The sequence below is a fragment of the Cimex lectularius genome, unplaced genomic scaffold (genome assembly GCF_000648675.2).
Source record: "Cimex lectularius strain Harlan isolate CLEC.00 unplaced genomic scaffold, Clec_2.1 scaffold128, whole genome shotgun sequence".
NCBI classification, from domain to species: domain Eukaryota; kingdom Metazoa; phylum Arthropoda; class Insecta; order Hemiptera; family Cimicidae; genus Cimex; species Cimex lectularius.
Genome location: NW_019392876.1, coordinates 495,175 through 516,988, shown reverse-complemented (window position 1 = coordinate 516,988; position 21,814 = coordinate 495,175). Strand labels below are relative to the sequence as shown.

General features: G+C 32.9%; 1 protein-coding gene across 1 annotated transcript in view; it reads right to left on the bottom strand.

Moving 5' to 3' along the window:
- The window catches only part of LOC106669465 (suppressor of lurcher protein 1-like), a 185,284-nt gene that overhangs the window by 28,647 nt on the left and 134,823 nt on the right, over positions 1-21,814 (bottom strand). Inside the window, exons 10-11 of the mRNA XM_024228964.1 lie at positions 15,410-15,596; positions 6,741-6,931 (exon numbers count right to left, since the gene is read on the bottom strand). Of these exons, the coding sequence (XP_024084732.1) occupies positions 6,741-6,931; positions 15,410-15,596 (378 nt within the window). The remainder of the gene's footprint in view (positions 1-6,740; positions 6,932-15,409; positions 15,597-21,814) is intronic.

Here is a 21,814-nt window from a genome sequence, read left to right as displayed (position 1 = left end):
AAACTATGACACTAATGTGTGGACTACAGTGCGTTTGTTAATTGTTTATTTCTAATTCACTAATTTTCGTGGTCCGCTTGACCAATTAATATCTTTCAATTAATTAAGCGGCGTATCTAGCCGAAGATCGTAGGTTCGAATCCCGCTGTGACACTGACTTTTTATCTCAACTAGAAACCTTAGTTAATTGAAAGATATTAATTGGTCAAGCGGACCACGAAACCGAGTGAATTTAATAAGTTAAAATGAAGTATAACTTCACTATAACTCTCCGTGGCCATTTCATTTGTGGCCGAATCAAATAGACATTTGTTCACGCCAGGTTTTTCCATTCACGAACGCGCTATGCCGTCGTCGCGCCGTAGATATTTGGAGTGGCGCGATGGAGTTTGGACCGGTCGAATATTCGGCACAGCCAGGCACGCCAGTTTAGTTTTGCCATTGAGGTGGTTTTTGGAACGGCGTCGCTCCGTTTGGACTGTTAGGAGCGATCGTAGTAGAGCAGCTGCGTATCTAGCCGAAGATCGTGGGTTCGAATCCCGCTCGTGACACTGACTTTTTTATCTCAACTATAAACCTTCATTAATTGTAAGTTTATTTCTAAATTAGTCATTATAAAATGAATATATGGTCTCATTTAATCAGTTTTAATAAATAACTGCATTATTTAAAAAAAATATTTTTTACTTAAAACAGATTTTTAATTAATTATTTTTACCGTTGGTAGACAATAAAAATATTGATATAAACGGTTAATAAAATAATTTGAAACTGTTCTTCATACAGTTTATGATCAGTATTGATTTACGAAACATTGCATAAGTCAATCACTAAGTTTATATGTATTGGGCCACTGCTTGATTAAATTGTTCAATGTATCTACAACTTTATTACTCATGAATAAACTGGATGTGGACTGAACAAAAGAGTTAGACCTTATTTTAAGGTCATTATTAAGGTAGCAGTTATTGATGTCTACAAATTGACATAATTGAATAGATGTTTTCCAATTTGTATAAAAACCGACTCAGTTCCAACATTGCCTAGGACTGAAAGAGTAACCAACTGTAATTACTAACAACTAATTATAGTTATACTCAATTAATTATACACAATTTTTTCGAAATGAACAATTTGTGTCACAGTCGTGGGTTCGAATCCCGCCTGTGACACAAATTTTGTTTAAATTTTTTAAATTGAGTATTTATATAATTAAGTAGAAGCCGATAAAATAATTAAAAATGTAGTATTAATTCTAATTATGTTTCAAAAAAGTTTTGGATTAGGTAGAAACCCAAAAAACTCTCATGAATCAAACATACAAACTGTTTTGTTTTTTAAATAAACTAATACAACACATACCACATCTGGTTTTGTAGAATTACACAACTTTTGTGTTGGAAAAAAATTACTCCATGAGAATCATAAAACGAGTTTATTCGTTTCGATTCGGAACTTTTGTTTTCCGTTTATGACATGATAAAAACCCTTTTCCTGGTTATATCGTAAAAACAGTTATGTGGCGATATAAACCGCCGGCGTGGCGATAGTTTTATCTTCGACCGGATATTCCCGAATACCGAATCAAATTGCCCCTCCCTTGTTTATATTCAACACCTTAACAATAACGTTTTTATCCTAGGCCCTTTTTACATGAGGCAATGGTCTTGTAAGGTATATGACTATAAATCTCTCGTTACGATCTATTTTATAAAGAAAAATCGCTTAGTTCTGGACCGTGTACAACCCAGCATTAGTATCCCTCAGTTCGCCGGTAGCCATTCCTATGCTAAGTTTTTAAATCCTACACCATGGAAAGTAAACGATCTGTCAGAGGGTGGAAGATTTCTAGTTCCATTTATACAATTTTTTAACCCCCCCCCAAAAAAAAAAAAAAATCGAAACAACAAACCAAGGCAATTTCATCAAATGCGTGAAAAATTAGCTAAGAAACTCGTCAGGGACAATCAATGTTATTTTTGTTAAAATGACCTGAAAACAAGTTAATCATTGTGTGACAATTTGTCTGTCCTTCCTCTTGTTTCCATTATCTCTGTATATCATTACCTCTCTCTATTTCTCTATAGATCCATCTGTCTATCTAACAAACTCTACCTCCCACTCTCTCTCTCTCTCTCTCTCTCTCTCTCTCTCTCTCTCTCTCTCTCTCTCTCTCTCTCTCTCATTCTCCCTCTCTCCCCATTCTCTCATATCTTTCCGCTTTAACATTCTCTCTTTATTTATATTTATAATTCAATGTGCGAGGCTTCTGTTATTGGTCTATTATTTCCATTATGATAATACAAATACAACATACATATAAATTAAATTTTTTCTCATTTTCATTTTTTCGGGTTTTTTCTCCTTCTCTATATTTCATTTGGCTTTCCCCTCTCACACATTTTCTCTTTTTCACTCCTTCTCTCTCCCTCTCTCTTACTCTCTTTTTCGCTATATCTTTTTCTCTTTATTTCCGTGTAAAAACACAACACGCCAGGCTTCGGTTATTCGTCTATAATTTTAAATTGATTGTAATATATTAATTGGTCAAGCGGACCACGAAATTAGTGAATTTAATTTTAAATATTTTAAAACGGTATTTTATTCATTCATTCTCTCACTCTCTCAACCCCCTCACTTTCTCTATCCCTCTCTCACTCTCGATTTTTCTTCTTGTATGCCGTGTTTATCCCTTTCTCTCTATCTCTTCCTTTTACTTTATCCCTCTCACTCACTCTCTCTCTCTCTCTCTCTCTCTCTCACACACACACACACACACACTCACTAACCTTTAAGCAAGTTTGTCGTGTTTTTCTTACTCTCTCTACTTTTTCTTTAATTTTCAGTCGGATAGAACTGCCATGACTATGTTCATAATATTTTTTTTTAAATCTCAGCCCGTAACCATGTTTGGAGAAATAGAAGGTTGGATGTTTAGCCAAATCTTGCTAGTACATAACGTCCCTCTCATTCTCTCTCAACCACTTACTTCTTTTTTCCCTCTCCCTCTTTCGCTTTTTCTTCCTTTATGCCGTGTTTATCCCTTTCTCTCTATCTGTCTATCAATCTATCTATCTATATATATATATTTCCCTCCGTCCCATTTTATAACGTTTTATCTCAAAAATAAATTTAAAGTCTTCCTTATTATTTGGTTTTAAACTTTTTAAAACAATTCTATGAAGTTGAAAAAACAATTCAACTTTAAATTCATTTGAAACTAAAATTATGAAAACAATGACGTTAATTTTTTTGAAAACGTTGAAAAACTTTTGTCCACATTGTCTAACTGATTAAATGATTTCTTTAATCATTGCCTTATATGTATAATATATTTTAGCTATTTTTCATATAAAAAGTATTACGTGTATTAAATTCTTTTAATTACTATAATATTTTATTACCTATTTAATATTATAATATTTTATTACCTAATTATGAATAAAGTAAATAAAGAGGTGATACTTTTACAAACATTATTTGAAACTACTGGAGGCGCATATTTAACATTAAATGTTAGAAATTGATAAGCATTTCTTTTTCTTTGGCGCATCCATTCGTTTCTTATAAACAGCGCCGGTGTCCTACTTGAAAAACGTATCCTCCTTGAGATCTGATCGTCAACGATTTCGCCCAATACATCATCCGGTCCTATCTACGGCCCCGTTGATCCGATCAAATTTATTGACATGATGATCGCTGTACAAATTATTTGGGGTCCTGTAATGCGCAAAAGAATCAAGTAGATTCGTTGCCATGATATTTCACCGTTTTGCAAAAAACGAGAATTGTTTATACTTGCCACGATATGAGACCAACTAATAATCGAATTGAAATAATATTTATTGTTCGTACAAATATGCTTAAGAAAAATTTATTCCTGTGAAAAGTAGCATTTACGTCGAAACAAAATTCAGTTCATTAGAACGAGTTATATTTATGTCCGAACGGAAAAAAAGGCTTAGTTCACCTACCACAGAGACTCCATACACGCACCCCACTACTCACTACCTTTTAAAAGGGACTTGACAACGCAAAAATCACACAGGCCCATAGTGAAGATGACGAAATGATGGAACGTGTCAGATGAGTACACAGAATATTAAATAAATATTAATTAAATTATTATGAATGAAAAAATTAAAAACGATAAACTTATATTACCATTGTAATACGTATTGTAATTAATACTTTAATTACTCATATATTAAATCTAATATTTTCTTTAGTAATTACCTGATACTTCATAATCAATACCTCATAGGTACACCTTATTAATGATCAAATAAAAACTGCAATAATTTATGTGCTCTTTCGTTTAAAATAATTGTTTTAATTTGTTTTTAATGGAATGCTTTAAATGATTTTCATCTTGTGGTAAGCACTAATGAGGCTATTTTGAAGGTCGTTGGGTCACAAGTACATCTTCCCACAACCAATATACTTTGCAATTCTAACCACATCGTACATGTAATTGTACCATTTAAAATTTAATTCAATAATACTTTTGTGTAAATAAACATGCTTGATTTATATTGTAGTTTATTAAAAGATTGTTTATGTGAGGTGTTTTCCTTTGGGCTAAATTAGACATTCAATAAATTAAACAAAATGTTTAAAGCATCCAGAATTTGGTTTTGGTGTTAAATATCATAACAGAATATCTGGACTAGCTTTTCTAATGTTAATTACAATGGATCCAATTGTGCCCCGTGAATTTCTTCTAACAAGCTACAAGTTTTCCAATCTTTTCTGAATGCCAACTTTCCTCTTTAGAAAGTTTAAGATATAAAAAGTTGTGCTAATGTTTAAAAATGCAATGGCCTTGTTTGTCGAGAAGATTTACAGAGGATTGTAAACGTGAGTTAGACGGTCCGCAAGGCCTAATTTTCACATAATTCGGTCTACCGTGGAAAAACGAATCGAGGCCAATTTTACGACCTTTTTTCCCCGCTTTTCACCTAACGTAATTTTCCGTAAGAATTGTTTCAACCCCTGAATTGGGGGAAAGTGTATCAACTTCCAACTTACACCGAAAGACAAATTATCCACTTTAAACGGTCATTTTTGTCAGTAAGGATACATTTATCAGAAATAATAGCTTTCGTTGATATAAAACAAATAATATCTTCTTGCCACCGATATATTTTATATTCAAGCATGAGAGCATTCAAGTGATTATACCGGTCAGTAGTCTTTGGTGTCTGTGGGAGTGTGTAACAAAAACTAGTTCATATTTCGGATTAATTGTTAGTTTATCTTTAACCAATTAATTAATTATTACGATTAATTTTTATGTAAGGTATTGGTTGAGACAAAAAAGTCAGTAGCACGAACGGGATTCGAACCCACGACTGTCGGCTAAATACGCCGCTGCTGTCCCACTTGAGCTATCATGACCTCGATCCGCTCGGACACTAACTTCCCATCTCAAACTCACCTCTCGAATTTTCCCTCCTTTTTGCCACTTTTTAAATGTCGTGTAATCGATTTGGTTCTCGGCGACAAATGAAATGGCCACGGAGAGTTTTCATGAAGATATACTTCATTTGACTTATTAAATTCATTAGAGTTCGTAGTCCGATTGACCGAATAAATTTTTTCAATTAATTAATTTTTTATGCAAGGTACTGGTTGAAATAAAAAAGTCAGTGTAACGAGCGTGATTCGAACTCATGACCCTCGACTAAATACGCAGCTGCTCTGCCACTTGACCTTTCGTGACCTCGATCCCCTCGGCTGTAACTTCCCTTCTCAACCACACCTTTCGAATTTTCCCTCCTTTTTGCCTTTTATCAAATGTCGTGTAATCTATTTCATTCTCGGCGACAAATTAAATGGCTACGGAGAGCTTTAGTGAAGGTTTAAATACTTCATTTAAACTTATAGCTTTCAATTAATTAAGGTTTTTAGTTGAAATAAAAAAGTCAGTGTAACGAGCGGGATTCGAACTCATGATCCTTGGCTAAATACGCCTCTGCTCTACCACTTGAGCTATCGTGACTTCGATCCATTCGGATCCCCTTTCCATCTCAACATCACGTTTCGAATTTTCCTTCCTTTCTGTCCCCCTTCCCTCAACTGGTAGAGCAACGGCGTGTTTAGCCCAGGGTCGTGGGTTCGAATCTCGTTCGTGACACTGACTTTTTTATCTGAACCAATACCTTACATAAAGATTAATCAATTGAATAAAGTGCTTCGGTCAATCGGACTTCGAACTGTAATGAACATCTTTAACTTTAATTTTATTTAATAATAAAAGCAGGAGAGCATAAATAATTCATTAAAAAAATAAGTGTTTACTTGATTAAACATTAACATAGGTATTAAAATATGGGATAGTTGTCAATATTTGTTAACTTTATAACTTAAAAAATATAGTTTCATAGCCTTGGAAAAAGACTTTCTTAGAGGATCCTTCTACCTTGACCTATCCCAGATAGTTTTCAATATCCATCAAAATATAAGTTTGTAAATGATATATAATTTGGCAAGGCTGCTCTACCTTCATTTTAGCATAACGTGGCACTTGTCGCGATAGTGTTTCTATTTGAAAATTGTTAGCAAGAAAAAATGTATATGTTTTGCTGAATATACTTACGGAAGAAAAAATGCAGGATCTCGGACTTTTAGCAACGAATCTTATATATGTTCATCCATGTAAATAAATGGCGAACCAATTTTCGCGAGCCACTCCAATCCTATGATTTATGCATTTGGTATAAACGTGTCCGACTTACTGCTGGTAAAACGGTATTTCGCCTTGAAGCCGATGGCGTGCATGGAAGAAAACCTGCCGAGGAAATGAACCATAAGCCTGGGCCCGTTGGACATGATCGGCCTCGGGACTTCGTCACCACAGAAGACTTCCGATTTCTCAAGCCTCCCATCGAAGAAGTCGTACACGACGATCGAATCGACGCTTTCGCAGCTAAAAAAATATTTAAAATATTAATAAATTGTTAATTATTAAACACAGATTAAATTCAAGCTATCGAATGTTGCATAAGAAATTTTTTGTATGTTTTTTTGTGTCAATCATTTAGAGAATATAAAAAATATGGTACAAATAAATGTTAACATTTTCTTAAATAGATTGTAATGATTTTATTACCAGGTTTTTTTTATTGGTTACATATTAAACACGGATTAAATTTAAGCTATCGAATGTTGCATAGAAACTGTTTTTTTTATTGTGTGTTTTTTTCTGTCACTCATTTAGAGAATATAAAAAAATATGGTACAAATAAATGTTAACATTTTCTTAAATAGATTGTAATGATTTTATTACCAGGTTTTTTTATTGGTTACGTATTAAACACGGATTAAATTTAAGCTATCGAATGTTGCATAGAAACTGTTGTTTTTTATTGTGTGTTTTTTCTTTCTATTTAGAGAATATACAAAAATATGGTACAAATAAATGTTAACATTTTATTAAATAAATTGTGATGATTTTATTGCCAGGTTTTTATACTTATTGGAAAGCAATGATCCCTTTTCCTTCATAAAAATTCTTAGCATGTTTTTCTGTTAACATATTGATTAATTAGGTTAGTTTGTAAGTTCTGAAATTTCTGGGAGCAGAAGAAATTTTATTTATTGTTGCTCTACCGACAAAAGGCACCCATTAACGAAAAGCTCGGAAGAGAAACGTGTTGTTTTTCTCAACAAGCACACCACGCCTCAGATTTTTAAGCACCGTTCATTACACTTTTCAATTTGAGTTATCAGTGGCAAGAAAAGTTAAAAATTTGGTTTTTTATGATTTTATTAGAGAGAGAGAGGGGGGTTAAAAAATTGATATTGAAAGTTCCTTATTTAAATAAATATGCTTCCAAATAATTATTTGATTTTATGACACTAGATGTAAAGAAGAAAGGCAAAAAGACAAACAGAAAAGACTGTCTGACCCTGTATAAAAAAGCAAAACAGAAAAAGGAGTGATGAAGAGAGAAAGGTATCAGCGGATAAAGAGAGAGAAATTGACAATGGGAGAAAGACAATAGAGAGAGTGAGAGAGAGAGAAAAAGAGAGAGAGAATGTGAGTAGTAAAATGAATATAAATTCAAATTTTATTTACATGGTATGAAAGGGAAGATTTTTCAAAGTAATCAACGCTGGGAACAAATTGACAAAACACGGACAATCGTGCATAACAGACTAGAGAAACTTAAAAGAAACTTGAAGCAAACAATACTGGAAATTTAGAGGAATATTACAAAGAAAATTTCCGATTGGAAAGAGTAGAAGTGGATCCATTTCGATTTATGGAATGCCCTTTTTCCCCCTGTAACAAAAAATATTTCGTATTACCGAGTGTATGGAAATGCATACATTTTTTTCGATTTATCAACGCGACCTGCTGAGGAGTTCGTACCGTCAAGAAATTAGGATTATCTAGTTTTGAATTAACAGGAGTCGACAGTACATGGCCGATGAATTCCTATGCTTTTGGATATTGACATCGGCGTGAGCAAAGGCGCCTAATTGCTTTCCGGCCTATCGGGATCGGCGGTCGCGGCCCTGATTGGTTCCTAAAAGCTCATTCCGCCCCCAACCGAATGATGGAGGAAATACAATTCCTCAGGTCGTTTCATCCGGAAAATTTGATTTTCGTTTCTCGAATGGTGCCCTCGTCTTTAATCTTCCTTTGCCGAACGAGGCTGGGTCGACGCTTCCGTTGTATCTAAATGGAAAGACGTAAGGAAAAAGAGTCTCTAATTTGACAAGGAATGGCGTGAATCGTTTCCTTTTATGTCCTCCGACATTTAACGAATTTATGCAACTAATTAGTCTTCTTTCAGAACCCTTTCCGCGGCTATTTACTGTTTGTTTTATGAAGGGATTCTAAATAAAGGCATCCCACTGGAGGAGCACAAAAGGAAAATAAACACAGACGGTGAATGAGACAACCGTATAAATCATTTTAACATTACAATTCATTATTCCGTTACATTCTCAGTTCAATTGTTTTTCCAAAATTCATTGCTTCCCGACAGTTTTTCAATAACAAAAAATCCCGCTATTTCATTATAAATTCACTAGTTTTCGTAGTCCGCTTGATCAATTAATATCTTTCAATTAATTAAGGTTTTTAGTTGAGATAAAAAGTCAATGTCACGAACGGGATTCGAACCCACGATCTGCGGCTAGATACGCCGCTGTTCTACCACTGAGTCTTGAGCTATCGTGACTTCGATCCACTGGGACCCTAACTTCCCATCTCAACCCCGCCTATTGAAATTTCCCTCCTTTGCCATTTTTCAAATGTCGTGTAATCTATTTGATTCTCGGCGACAAATGAAATGGCCAAGGAGAGCTTTAGTGAAGTTATACTTCATTTTAACTTATTAAATTCACTAGTTTAACATTTGACATTGGAAAAATGGCAAAAAAAGGGAAATTTAAAAGGTGGGGTTGAGATGGAAAGTTAGTGTTTGAGTGGATTGAAGTCAAGTGGACCACAAAACCTAGTGAATTTAAAAAGTTAAAATGAAGTATAACTTCACTAAAGCTCTCCGTGGCCAATTCATTTGTCGCCGAGAATCAAATAGATTACACGACATTCGAAAAATGGCCAAAGAGAGGGAAAATTCAAAAGGTGGCATTGAGACTTTCATTATAAATTTAAACACAAGTAATAATGTGAAAAACGACTAAATCAATACTGATTATGATAAAATCAATTACATATTTTTAATTTACATTTTAAATATTCTCATCTAGATATACCAGAAAAACTAAAAATTATAGTTGATTAATTAAGGTTTTTAGTGAGATAAAAAAGTCCGTGACTCAACTAAAAACTTTATTAAATTGAAAGATAATAATTGGTCGAGCGGACCACGAAAACTAGTGAATTATAATTGATATTGCAACAAGAAAGAAAACTCAACCAGTAATGAAATCGGCAAAACAATACAGTGGGATCGCAATAGCCGGTAGATTTAATCTTATGGAAAAGAGTCAGAGATGATTCAGTAATCCGCAGGCTTAACCCCAGTTATGTTGTACCACCAGGATGGATTAGTCGAGTCTTCAAGCCGACATATCAATCCAATTCCAACGAAACGTAATCATTACACCAGAGCGAGCCTGTTTTCAGTAAAGGTTAACAATATTCAATGGCAAAAATTAATAATATTTTAAAGGCGCATTAATAAAACGCTAAATCTTACATATGACAGTTGGAATTAATAGTTTTTTCCATTATTGCTTCTTAGCAGTGCACCACAAAATTCTGTCAAAATTATTCAGAAATCGTGAGATGTCTGTATTGAGATAAACACAGCATCAATTACAAAACAGACACATGTGAACTCAGTCGCAGCTACGCCAATATCATTAATCAAATTCAATATAGATAACATGCATATATCATTACATTACAATCCAGACATCAGATATTTTTCATAGTCTAATTGTCCAACAATTTAGCTTTCCTTTTCCTATTTATCCCCGTCTGTATAATCCTGAAATGATAAACTGGCCGAACCATTACCAACGTTTTTTCCCTTCGTCACTTCCAAGAAGCCGACGCGTTATACAAAAATGTCTTTTCTATACCGACTTCCTTCCCCACCCCTTCAAAATCCAACGTATATAAACATAAAACAGCAAAGTCTTACTAGCATTCTAAACACGACACGCAAGAATGGCACAATTACACAGAAGACAAACACTTTGAGTGAGTAGAAATACTTTGATTGAATATAAAAAAATATATTTTGCATTGTATAAATTCACTTTTCCACATCCTAAATTTATATGTTAAACGTAAACAATGTTTGAAAATCCCAGGCCCTGAAGATGATCTCAATAAAGATCGAAACGTTGGCACGATAAAGAAAATGTTTGTCTGAAACCTACATCACACCAGACCGCATCTCACGATTTCTGAATAATTATCGATTAACGGTCACTAATCACCACACATTCTGTTAAAAGTTGAATTTTTCTAATCTCAAGAAAATTCTTGAAAAAATCAAAAGCCTTTTCGAACAGAAATCGTCGCACAGTATGATGGTAAAGAGAATCCAATATTCAGATAAAATGATTTTTGTCGACAACAGGTGGTTTTCGCTCGACCCTTCGGCATGGCTCCTTATTGGATGAAAAGATTTGAAAAAATGAGTAAGACAACTTATGAGCCTTCAGTATAAACAAATATTGAATATTATTATGTGGTACGGTTCAATTAGTGTTAGAGAGAGGATGGAATATGTTAGGAAGAGTTTAGACCGGTAGGATAAGGTTTGGTGAGGTAAGGTTAGGTTGGGTTATGGTTCTGGGCCGAGTTGGTTTTATTAGGTAGTTTTATTATTAGAGTAAGGGCTAGGGATAAATTTTGTTAAGCAAGTTGAATTAAGGGAATTGTTAGGGACTGGTTAGGCTAAGTAATGGCTATTGTTAGAGTAAGGTAGGATAGGTTTAACTATGAAACTTGAACAGTTGATGAACATATATAACGGTATCGTTTTTAACACTTAACAAAAAAAATTACAATGTGAGTAATTTTTTAAGAAAAATTAGACCATGAGATTACTATTACGGTTAGCTAAATTGTTTATAAATTTTTAATGACATGTCAGGGCTACGTTGTTCACAAACTGCGAGATGAGGATAAAACATCATATAATTTTTTTATGATACAGACTTTCATTGTGTTTTTAATTTAAATCTTAATATAAAAGTTTACAAATTAAAATTACATTAAATTATAATCAATTATGTATCTAAAAATATGTCAATAGTAAAAAATGGAGAGCAAAATCGCTCTCTGCGATGTAAAATTATGTTGATATGTGCTAGCTGTTACATTGTCAATAATTAAATAATGCTATAAAAACTAAATCCCTTTCTTTATAACCTAAAAATCAATAAAATAATATAATAACAAATGAATATGTAATCACAAAAATGACAATTGTCGTTTATTTATTTTTTTTAACATGGAAAATTATATAGGATTTTTGGTTTATTTGTTCTCTTTTTTTAATTTCGCATACCAATTCTACAGTTAGCCAAATAAGTTTATAATGGAAGGACATATTGGCCAATGAACCAATGTGTTTCACAAACGAAATCCAGTCCGACTCTGTTTAGTGTATCTGAATTTTTCCAAACGTAACAAAAATATTGTTTTGTGACTCTTTCTGTTAAAAGGATTGATGGGAAACAACGCTAGGCATGAATCTTGTTAATTCCTTCTGTACAATTGACTACCATATTCGTCTTATCATACTCGGCCAGTTATGCAGACAAAAAAAAATCATTTAAATTGTTTTCAAAAATAACAAAATATTTTACACAGGAGAGTTTATATATATATGGCTATTGAAAGTTTGTCTTTTCTTTGAACAGTATTATAGTATAACAATTCTCTTAATTGTTTTTACGTTTTTCTCCAATTTTATTTTTCTACTCAACAAGTCAATGACTAACACAAAATTAATCGACCAGTTAAGTTTTTTCTATAGAAATTGTAAAGTGATTTAATGAAACTTTTGGACAAATTATCATGTTCATTGCACAGTAAAATGAGAAAAAAATAAAACCCAAAACTGATATAATTTTACATCGCTTGGTGATCTGCTATGCTATAAATTAATAAGTGATTTTTAAAAGAAAGCAAATAATTGTATCTTGTGGAACAAATAGAACCGTTATTCCACTTTCTCGACGAAACCAATCCGTCTTTTTTTCATGTTTACGTTTCAGGTTTAACCTATCTAAATTTCTAATCATTTTTTAAATTTAAATATAATTTCATCTATCAATATTTCTCACAATACCGTAGAAAATTGTCTGATTTATCTGTATAAGAAAACAGATGATAAATGAAGACCGATTGACCTCTTTTCTCGAAAGGAAAAACGAACGGAGCTTAAAAATAGATATAAATTAGGAAAGCTGTGGCAGAGACGGATGTTTTTTTCATCGCATTCTTTTCCATTTAAATTAAAGTTTTATAATCAAAATCGCCCACATTCTTTATTGGAAAAAAGGGTTGCTTTATGTAAAAATAATAGTAATTTTTAATAACATCATTAACCACTTGGATTCCCTGAAAAACTTCCGTTCGCATCCGGTATTAGATGCAGTTTTTCTTTGAGCGGAGGGGAGGTCATACACTGGAGGAGATCTCAATCGCTGTAGTTTTTTTGGTTTGTAGTATGCGGTATGCGTTCTCTGGCAGAGGACACACCTTGCTGGAATGTTACGATCTTTAGTATAAGTTTCCGCCAGGTGGGGCCAGCATATTGTTTATATATATATATATATATATATATATATATATATATATATATATATATATTGGTGATGGTTTTGAAAAAGTGTATGGAGGAGAATCTTCTGTTTCGTCCCCGTCGTTAATGAGAAAAGATTGGGAGATGAGATGCCTGTTGGAGTCTTGAAGGTGGTACATTTATGTTTGTTCGGATTTTCATTTTTCATTTTTATTTTAAAGAACCGCCCGCCTATTTTGTTTATCATTTACTTATTATTATACCGGGAAGCCCGGTCTAAGGATTGGCCGCCCCACTCCGGGTACCACACATCAGTCGCTTTTATGGCCTAGCCTTTTTTGTCTCAGCACGCTCCACTTTCCATTTTTTCTATTTTTTTTTTGTGTGAACCCGCAAACGCTTTTCTACAGACCTCTTTCTGTAAAATCTCTTCTAGCATCGCTTGGAATTTTTTCTGGATTGATTTTACACCTCGCCAAAACGCCGGAGTTGCTGGTACTTGTAAGTGGGCCGTCCTCCCCAAATACCCTATTTTTCATCGCTACTGGATCCTTCTATTTCCTGCCCACCTTTTATCATTCGCCACAACATCAGCTTGGTGAGTCTATTATTTCATTTCTTTATTTTATATTTCAATCATTTTTTATTTTAAAAACTGTTTTATTTTATATTTTTTCTACGCCTCCCGATTACGTTCGGGTGGTCCTCCGTCCGTTAAAACCGTACAATGTTGATTGTCAATTGCTTGATTTATGGTTATTGTTATTTTTGGCTTTTCTAATACGTCTGCTTGTTTTTCAACAATAATGTCCTCGGATGGGATTTTTGGGATTTGATTTGATCTTTTTGGCTACAAGGTGACAATTTTATCGTCTTGGTTGATTTATTGAATATTTTTTTATTTTACTTATTTATTTATTTTTTATTGGAAGCGAGGTAGAAGATTTATTAATCAAGACCAATTCATTAATCATTCCATTTCGAAATATAACAGAGAAATAGAAAATATAGTTATAAATACTTTTAATTAAGAAACGTAATTCTTAGAAAAAAACGTATAAATTCTTTCGTTTATCACTATCTGCATTTTTCACAACTCTCCCTCTTTCTTCTCTAACCTCACCCAAACTCAAGTCCCTATGCTAAACTGATTATAAATTTAACCTGTAGCCAACCTAATCATAATGTAATCATAATCCTTTCCCTACCTAAATTAACCTTACTTAACTTTACCCCTAATCCCTAACTTTAATCCTAATCGGTTGGGTTAAATTTATGGTTAGGTTATAGGTCTGGTTAGGGTTGGGTTTACGGTTAAGTTTAGGGTAAGGATGAGGGTAAAGTGAGATTAGAGTTGTGAATTTTTTTATAGGCTTATATTTTTCGAATATGTCAGCCCAAAAACATCAATATCCATGTTAAAACCCCAAAATAATATAAAATAATTCATAATTTCCCAAGAAATTCTTCAGTTAAACAATTTGGCAACTGAACAGGCTAAAAGTAAAAAGATTCGATAATCTATGGCAGGTTACACAAAAGTTAAAAATATAAAATAAATAAATAAACCGGGAAAGGACAAATATAACCAGTATATAGCAATGTAGTAAATAGTAAGGCAATAAATTGATATATAATATATAAGAAACAATTTTAACACATTTTTATAATCTAGTGCAAAATAAACATAATCTATAAAATAAAATAATTCTAGAATGAAGTATGATAAAAGAAATTCTCGCCGAACCTAATCCTGTTCATAAAAGAAAACCATTTCATATAAAAATCAATTACTACGTTTACAAACAAAACAATTTTTGGAATAAGAAAAGTAAATAATGACCACACATTTAAGAACAATTAAGTATTGAAAAATGAACCATATTAAAAATAACGAAATAAACAATTTAAAAGTCATAAACTGTAATAAAGCTAAAAACCACTCAGAGACATTAAATTTAAACCCAAAAACATACCAAATAAAAGTTTAGATTCGCAGATAGATAGTTCTAAATCAGTTTGAAATGAACATATTTAAAACATTTTTAAAACAAATTTCGTCTTTTACAAACCAACCACGCGTATTACCTTAGGTATAATACTAGGAAAAATATGTACGAACTTAAAGTATAAAAATAGTAAAATGGTAAACTCACTCTTTTGTAAATTCGTTTATCATAAATAAAGAAAACTCCGTGAAGACGAGTTGGATGCGCTGCCGGCCCGATGCGGAAAATTCGTATTGGCAGGTTGTTTTTGGCGGATAAGGACCTGGGTAACCGGGAGACGTGATGCTGCCGTTCGTCGAAAAATCGCTGCTCAACTTAACGTCGCAACTTGATCCTGCAAAACAATAAAAAATATAGTGAAATAAAACTAATCCGGATAAAAGTTGGAATGTTCTTTGCTTTAATGGATTATTGGGTAACGCTTAAAATGGGTGAAAAGAGAAGAATCTAAGTTTCAACCTAACATCCCCTGCCCCTTATTTTTCTCGGGTGCTATTCCGTGCTTAATGTTGGGGAAAGTTAAGGATGATATTTGTTCATTTGAAAAAAAGAAGTAGTTGAATCGGAAAAATCAGACATTTTTTCTTTACATTAAAAACATTAATCTAAAGGAAATTACTAACCATATAAACCATTCTTTAATAAAAACATTAAAATTAATTAAAATAATTAAATGTGTGGTGATTAGTGACCGTTAGTCTACGATTATTCGGAAATCGTGAGATGCGGTCTGATATGACGTAGGTTTCAGAAAAACATTTTATTTATCGTGCCAACGTTTCTATCTTTATTGAGATCATCTTCAGGGATCTTACGTAGAAAACAAACACTTTGAGCACTGAAGATGATCTCAATAATGATCGAAACCTTGGCACGATAAAGAAAATGTTTTCTGAAACCTACGTTACAGTGGTTCCAAAAAAAAGCGCCATTTCTAAAAAAAAACTTCAACATGTGTATAAACAAAAATTTCGCAAAAATTAGCACGATGAAATTTAAATGAGTAGACCTTACTGCCGACGCCAAATTTTTATTGCCGGACAGGAGTATGATAACAACTCCTGTATATGTAATTAGTTGAAACTACTTCTGGGAAATGTTGCAAAATAGATGCTGACGTACAAGCCTTTGAAATCAAAACATCAAAAATCAAAACACTGTCATTGTTTTGCATTGCAGAGAGCATCACTGCAGCATTCCGCAGACTTAACCAACCCAGTACCGGATTTTTTTTTAACAAACTGATTAAATAATACAGTCTCATCTGGCCCTTCTTTCGCGTGGAAACTAAATAATTCTCCTGGAGAAAGAGGAAGGAATGTTTGCAAGGACATCATGGAATCAGGAATAGAGTCGGAAAAAGGACAAATATTACAACTGGAGGAACCAAGTTGCACTAATTGCCTGGAAACATTCAATGCGCACCGTCGTCTCGAAATGCAAACCGATTTATTTTTTTATTTTTTAAAAATATGTAAAAGAGACGCCATTTGAGTTGAAATTTAGGGTTGGGCGTAAACGATTTTCTCCGATGAAGAGTTCATTTTTAATTTCTTGCTGTACGTAACATAACAAACAAACTCTTTTGATGTTTTGTATTACGAAGCGATGTAGTTTAATTATAGACGAATTACATTCCTATCAAATATTAAACCAAGGTTTTTTGCATTATATCATTCAATCATTTTTTCTTTCCCTCTTTATCATTCGCTCTTTATTTCCCATTTTCAAATTCAATATGCGTGGCTTGTTTTATTTGCCATTGTACCAAAAAATATTGGACCAGGAAGTCATATCTCAAATTTTTCTCTTTATATCTATCTATAAAATTCAATATGCGTGACTTTTGTTATTTGTCTATCATGGCGTTTATGATAATACAAATACAACATACATATAACTTAAATTTTTTCTCATTTTCATTTTTTCACTTTCTCTCTCTCTCACTCTCTCTCTCTCCATCTCTCTCTCTTTTACTCTCTCTCTTTCTTTCTCTCTCTCTCTTCTCTCTCTCTTTCATTTGGCTCTCCCCTCTCACTCTTTTTCTCTCGTTCACTTCTTCTCTCGCCCTCTCTATTTCTCTCCTTTTCGCTATATCTTTTTCGCTTTATTTCCGTGTAAAAATACAACACGCGAGGTTTCGGTTATTTGTCCTTATGCTAATGTACATACAAAATACATATAACTTAAATTTTCTCTTATTCTCAAATTTCTCTCTCTCCCTTTCTCCCTCTTACCATCTTTCCCTCTCTCTGTCTACCTATCCCCTTTTCTCTCATATTCCCTCTTTTTTCTTTCTCTCTATATTCATCTATCTATATCTTTCTTTCAATATAAATAGCATCTATTTTTTATTTGGGAATCATGTTGCCCGTGAATTTGTTCAAAATAAACTCAGCTAAAATTGATAGGATCATCAGAAACGTTCTGAGCTATATTGGAGAAGAAATATATTTTAAACTTTTCTGTAATTAACTTAACTGTAATTAATTTCTAAGTCTATATTTGTTTAAAAAATGTATCTCTTTGCTCGTGGTAAAACCACTTTTAATTTGATAAATGTTTTCCTTTCGTTTAAAGATAAAATTAGATTTGCATTAATCATGTATTAGTTTAATAGTTTAAATTAAAACCGTAGTGATCTACCAGAACGTGTGCTTTGGCTCTGTGGTTAGGGTATCGGAGGATTATTTGGTACGTCGTTTTTAGTTCGATTCCCGAAAAGTTCGAAAATAATATAAAAAATGTATATTTGTCTATTTTGCATTCTTGCCTTGAAAACCCAGCGGATTATTTTGCTTTATTTGACTTTTACCAGTACATGATTACATCTTATTAATACCATTAATAATAGTAAAGGTAGTCGTAATATTTTTGTCAATAAACAAACTAGCTAGCAAATTTACATTTTCCCTAAATATATTTTTAACGTTTATAGTTTCTTACGTACATAGATATAGTTTCTTTTTATTCAACATTTCTTTCATCGAACTTATTTGTTATTTTGCTTTCATAATATAAATTATTACGATTAATTAAGGTTTTTAGTTGAGACAAAAACCTTTATTAATCGTAATATATTAATTGGTCAAGCGGACCACGAAATTAGTGAATTTAATATAAATTATTTTGACATAATTAATTTACATTTCATTAGGAGTTATACAAGTTCGTATTGAGAAGCATTATTTTATATTGTTTAAAAAAAATATTACGGCATTTTATATAAGTTTTATTTTTTTAACGGTTGTGTTAAATATTAAATGAAAATACGAGATACTTCTTAGTGAAAGAAACTTCGCCAGAAGAAATGCTTCTGCCAAGTTTCTCTCAGCCAGGATAATTTTTTTCATATTTTCAACAAATAAAGGAATACAATATCAAGAGTATCCTATTTATATGTAAATTCGGATGGAAGGGAAAATTGTTTTTCCAATGTATTTTTATTAAAAAGCCCGACTAGCCTCGATGTCTAGAAACGGTAGCTTTCCCTTGTTTACGATAAATACTGTTGAACTAACTTTTGAACTGGTGTAAAACCGAGAGGGAAAGATGCTGTATCGTTTTATTTCGTTTTTATGATGTTTGAGAAATATTAATTTTTCACGTAGTTCAAAAAGGATTTGAATTTTGCCAACATGAGTTGCTGCATGTTTGACGATAATGAGTGATGTGTAGCCTTTTAATTTTTATAACTGGTTTTCAATATAAAATCCTTGTTCAATGATGACCCACCTATTCACAGTGTCTTCTTTCCAACCTGATCCATATCTCACAATATCAGCCAACACGTGTTTATTTGTTCTTATTTGTACTAACTTGCAGGCAAAGATTAACAATTATATTAGAGGAAAAATTAATAATTTTCTGTCAGGGAAGGAAAATAGGTCACACTTTGCATAGGAAAAAAATATGAACGACAAAAAAAACAACGTACAAAAATTATAATTAAACTAATTCAATAAAAATGTCTAAGTCAAATCATCAGACAGGCAAGAGAAACGAGGTTAGCAGTAAAAATCTTGGAACGAACTGGGGGTCGTTTATAAGAGAAAAAAAGAGAAGAGAAATAAGTGTAAAACTTTTTTTTGATCTGAAAAAGACAATCGATAATTCATAATAAATGTATACGAAAATATTACTAAACAACTTACAATAAATACTACATTATATTTATAAAACACGACACAAGAATATAAATATTTTAATTTTTTTAACGGATGTAACGCACGTGATGGGAATATTATTTTATAAGAACGCCAATTCCAATTTTATTCATATGCAAATTTGTGAACGCTTTGAATTATTTAGACGCTTTTATAATTCCTTCTGAGTTGCGACAGTTTTTCGATCACGTTCAGTAAAAGCATAAAAAAATAATTACTATTGAGAAAAACAGACGATATAGAACAAAATAATATAACTAAAGATAATGCAATAGTGAAGAAAAATCTTCCAAAAGGAGCACTATAGAATAGCAGTCAAAAACGTCGATAAATGTACACATATTAGAACCGACATCGAAGTGAGTTGTTCCAAATGTGTAAACAAATATATCAATTACTGGTGTAAGAAAGATAATCTAAAAATAAATGCAAAATTGGCAAGGAATTTCTTGGAATAAATCTTTCCATCACGATGTGAAATCCTTGCTCGTGATCATTTCAATCTTCTTCGTCCACTCGCAGGACGGAACAATTTTACCCAAACATAACAAATTATAATTAATAAAAATACAACAGGAAAAATTTCTTAAAACGCAATGATAATTTGTAGATCATGAAATGCGGTCTGGTATGACGCAGGTTTCAGAAAAACATTTTCTTTATCGTGCCACGTTTCGATCTTTATTGATATCATCTTCAGGGCCAGGGATTTATAAACGTATTTTAAATTTTACAAATACATGTAGGAGGTGAGAAAAAATGAGTTTATACAATGTTAGAACTTTTAGATTTAATCAAAGTATTTGTACTCACTCCAAGCGTTTATTTTCTGTGTAGTTGTGTTGTTCTTGTGTGAGATAGGATGTTTTATGTTTATATATGTTTGATTTTGAAGGGGTGGAGAAGGAAGTCAGGATAGAAAGACATTATTAAATGAGTAGCCGGCTTCTTTGAGGCGAAAGGAGCCGAGAGAGCCGACAATAGGAAAAATGAGTAATGGTTCGGCCTGATTCTCCTTTCAGGATTACATAGACGGGGATAATTAGGGAAAAGAAACCCAAATTGTTGAAGAATTAGACTGTGTAGAAATATTTGATGTTTGATACTGAATGTGATTAATGATATTAGCGTATCAAATTCAATATCGATAACACACACACACACACACACACACACACACACACACACATATATATATATATATATATATATATATAATCACATCACACAAAACACATATCATATATCATGTAAAACAATCATCACATTCCACACATCAAACATTTCTACACAGTCTAATTCTTCAAATAACAACAAACATAAACGGAACTTTTTAGAAATGGTTTACATCGACAGAGATAAACACAGCATCAATTACAGAACTGACACCTGTAAACTCAGTCGCAGCTACGCCAATATCATTAATCAAATTCAATATCGATAACATACATACATCACCACATAATAAAAAACATATAAAACAATTACAATTAATTAAGGTATTTTAGTTGAGATAAAAAAAGTCAATGGCACGAGGGGAATTCGAACCCACGATCTTCGGCTAGATACGCCGCTGCTCTATCTCTTGAGCTATCGTGACCTCGATCCACTCGGACATCAACTCCCCATCTCAACCCCACCTTTATGAGTTTTCCCTCCTTTTTGCCATTTTTCAAATGTCGTGTAATCAATTTGATTTTCGACTACAATTGAAATGGCGACGGAGAGTTTTAGTGAAGTGTACTTCAGTTAATACATTAAATTCACTAATTTCGTGGTCCGCTTGACCAATTAATACATTACAATTAAGTAAGGTTATTACTTGAGATGAAAAAACGTTAATGGCACGAGAGGGATTCGATCCCACGATCTTCGGCTAGATACGCCGCTGCTCTACCACATGAGCTTTCGTGCCCTCGATCCACTCGGACACCAACTTCCTATCTCAACCCCACCTTTTGAATTTTCCCTCCTTTTTGTCATTTTTCAAATGTTGGTAATCGGATTGGATTCTCGACGACAAATGAAATGGCCACGGAGAGCTTTAGTGATGTATACTTCATTTTAAATCATTAAATTCACTAATTTCGTGGTCCGCCTGACCAATTAATATATTACAATTAATTAAGGTTTTTTTAGTTGAGATAAAAAAGTCAATGGCATCCCACTACACGACATTTTAAAAATGGCAAAAAGGAGGGAAAATTCAAAAGGTGCGGTTGAGATGGGAAGTTAGTGTCCGAGTGGATCGAGGTCACGATAGCTCAAGTGGTAGAGCAGCGGCGTATCTAGCCGAAGATCGTGGGTTCGAATCCCGCTCGCGCCATTGACTTCTTTATCTTAATTAAAAAACCTTAATTAATTGTAATGTATTAATTGGTCAAGC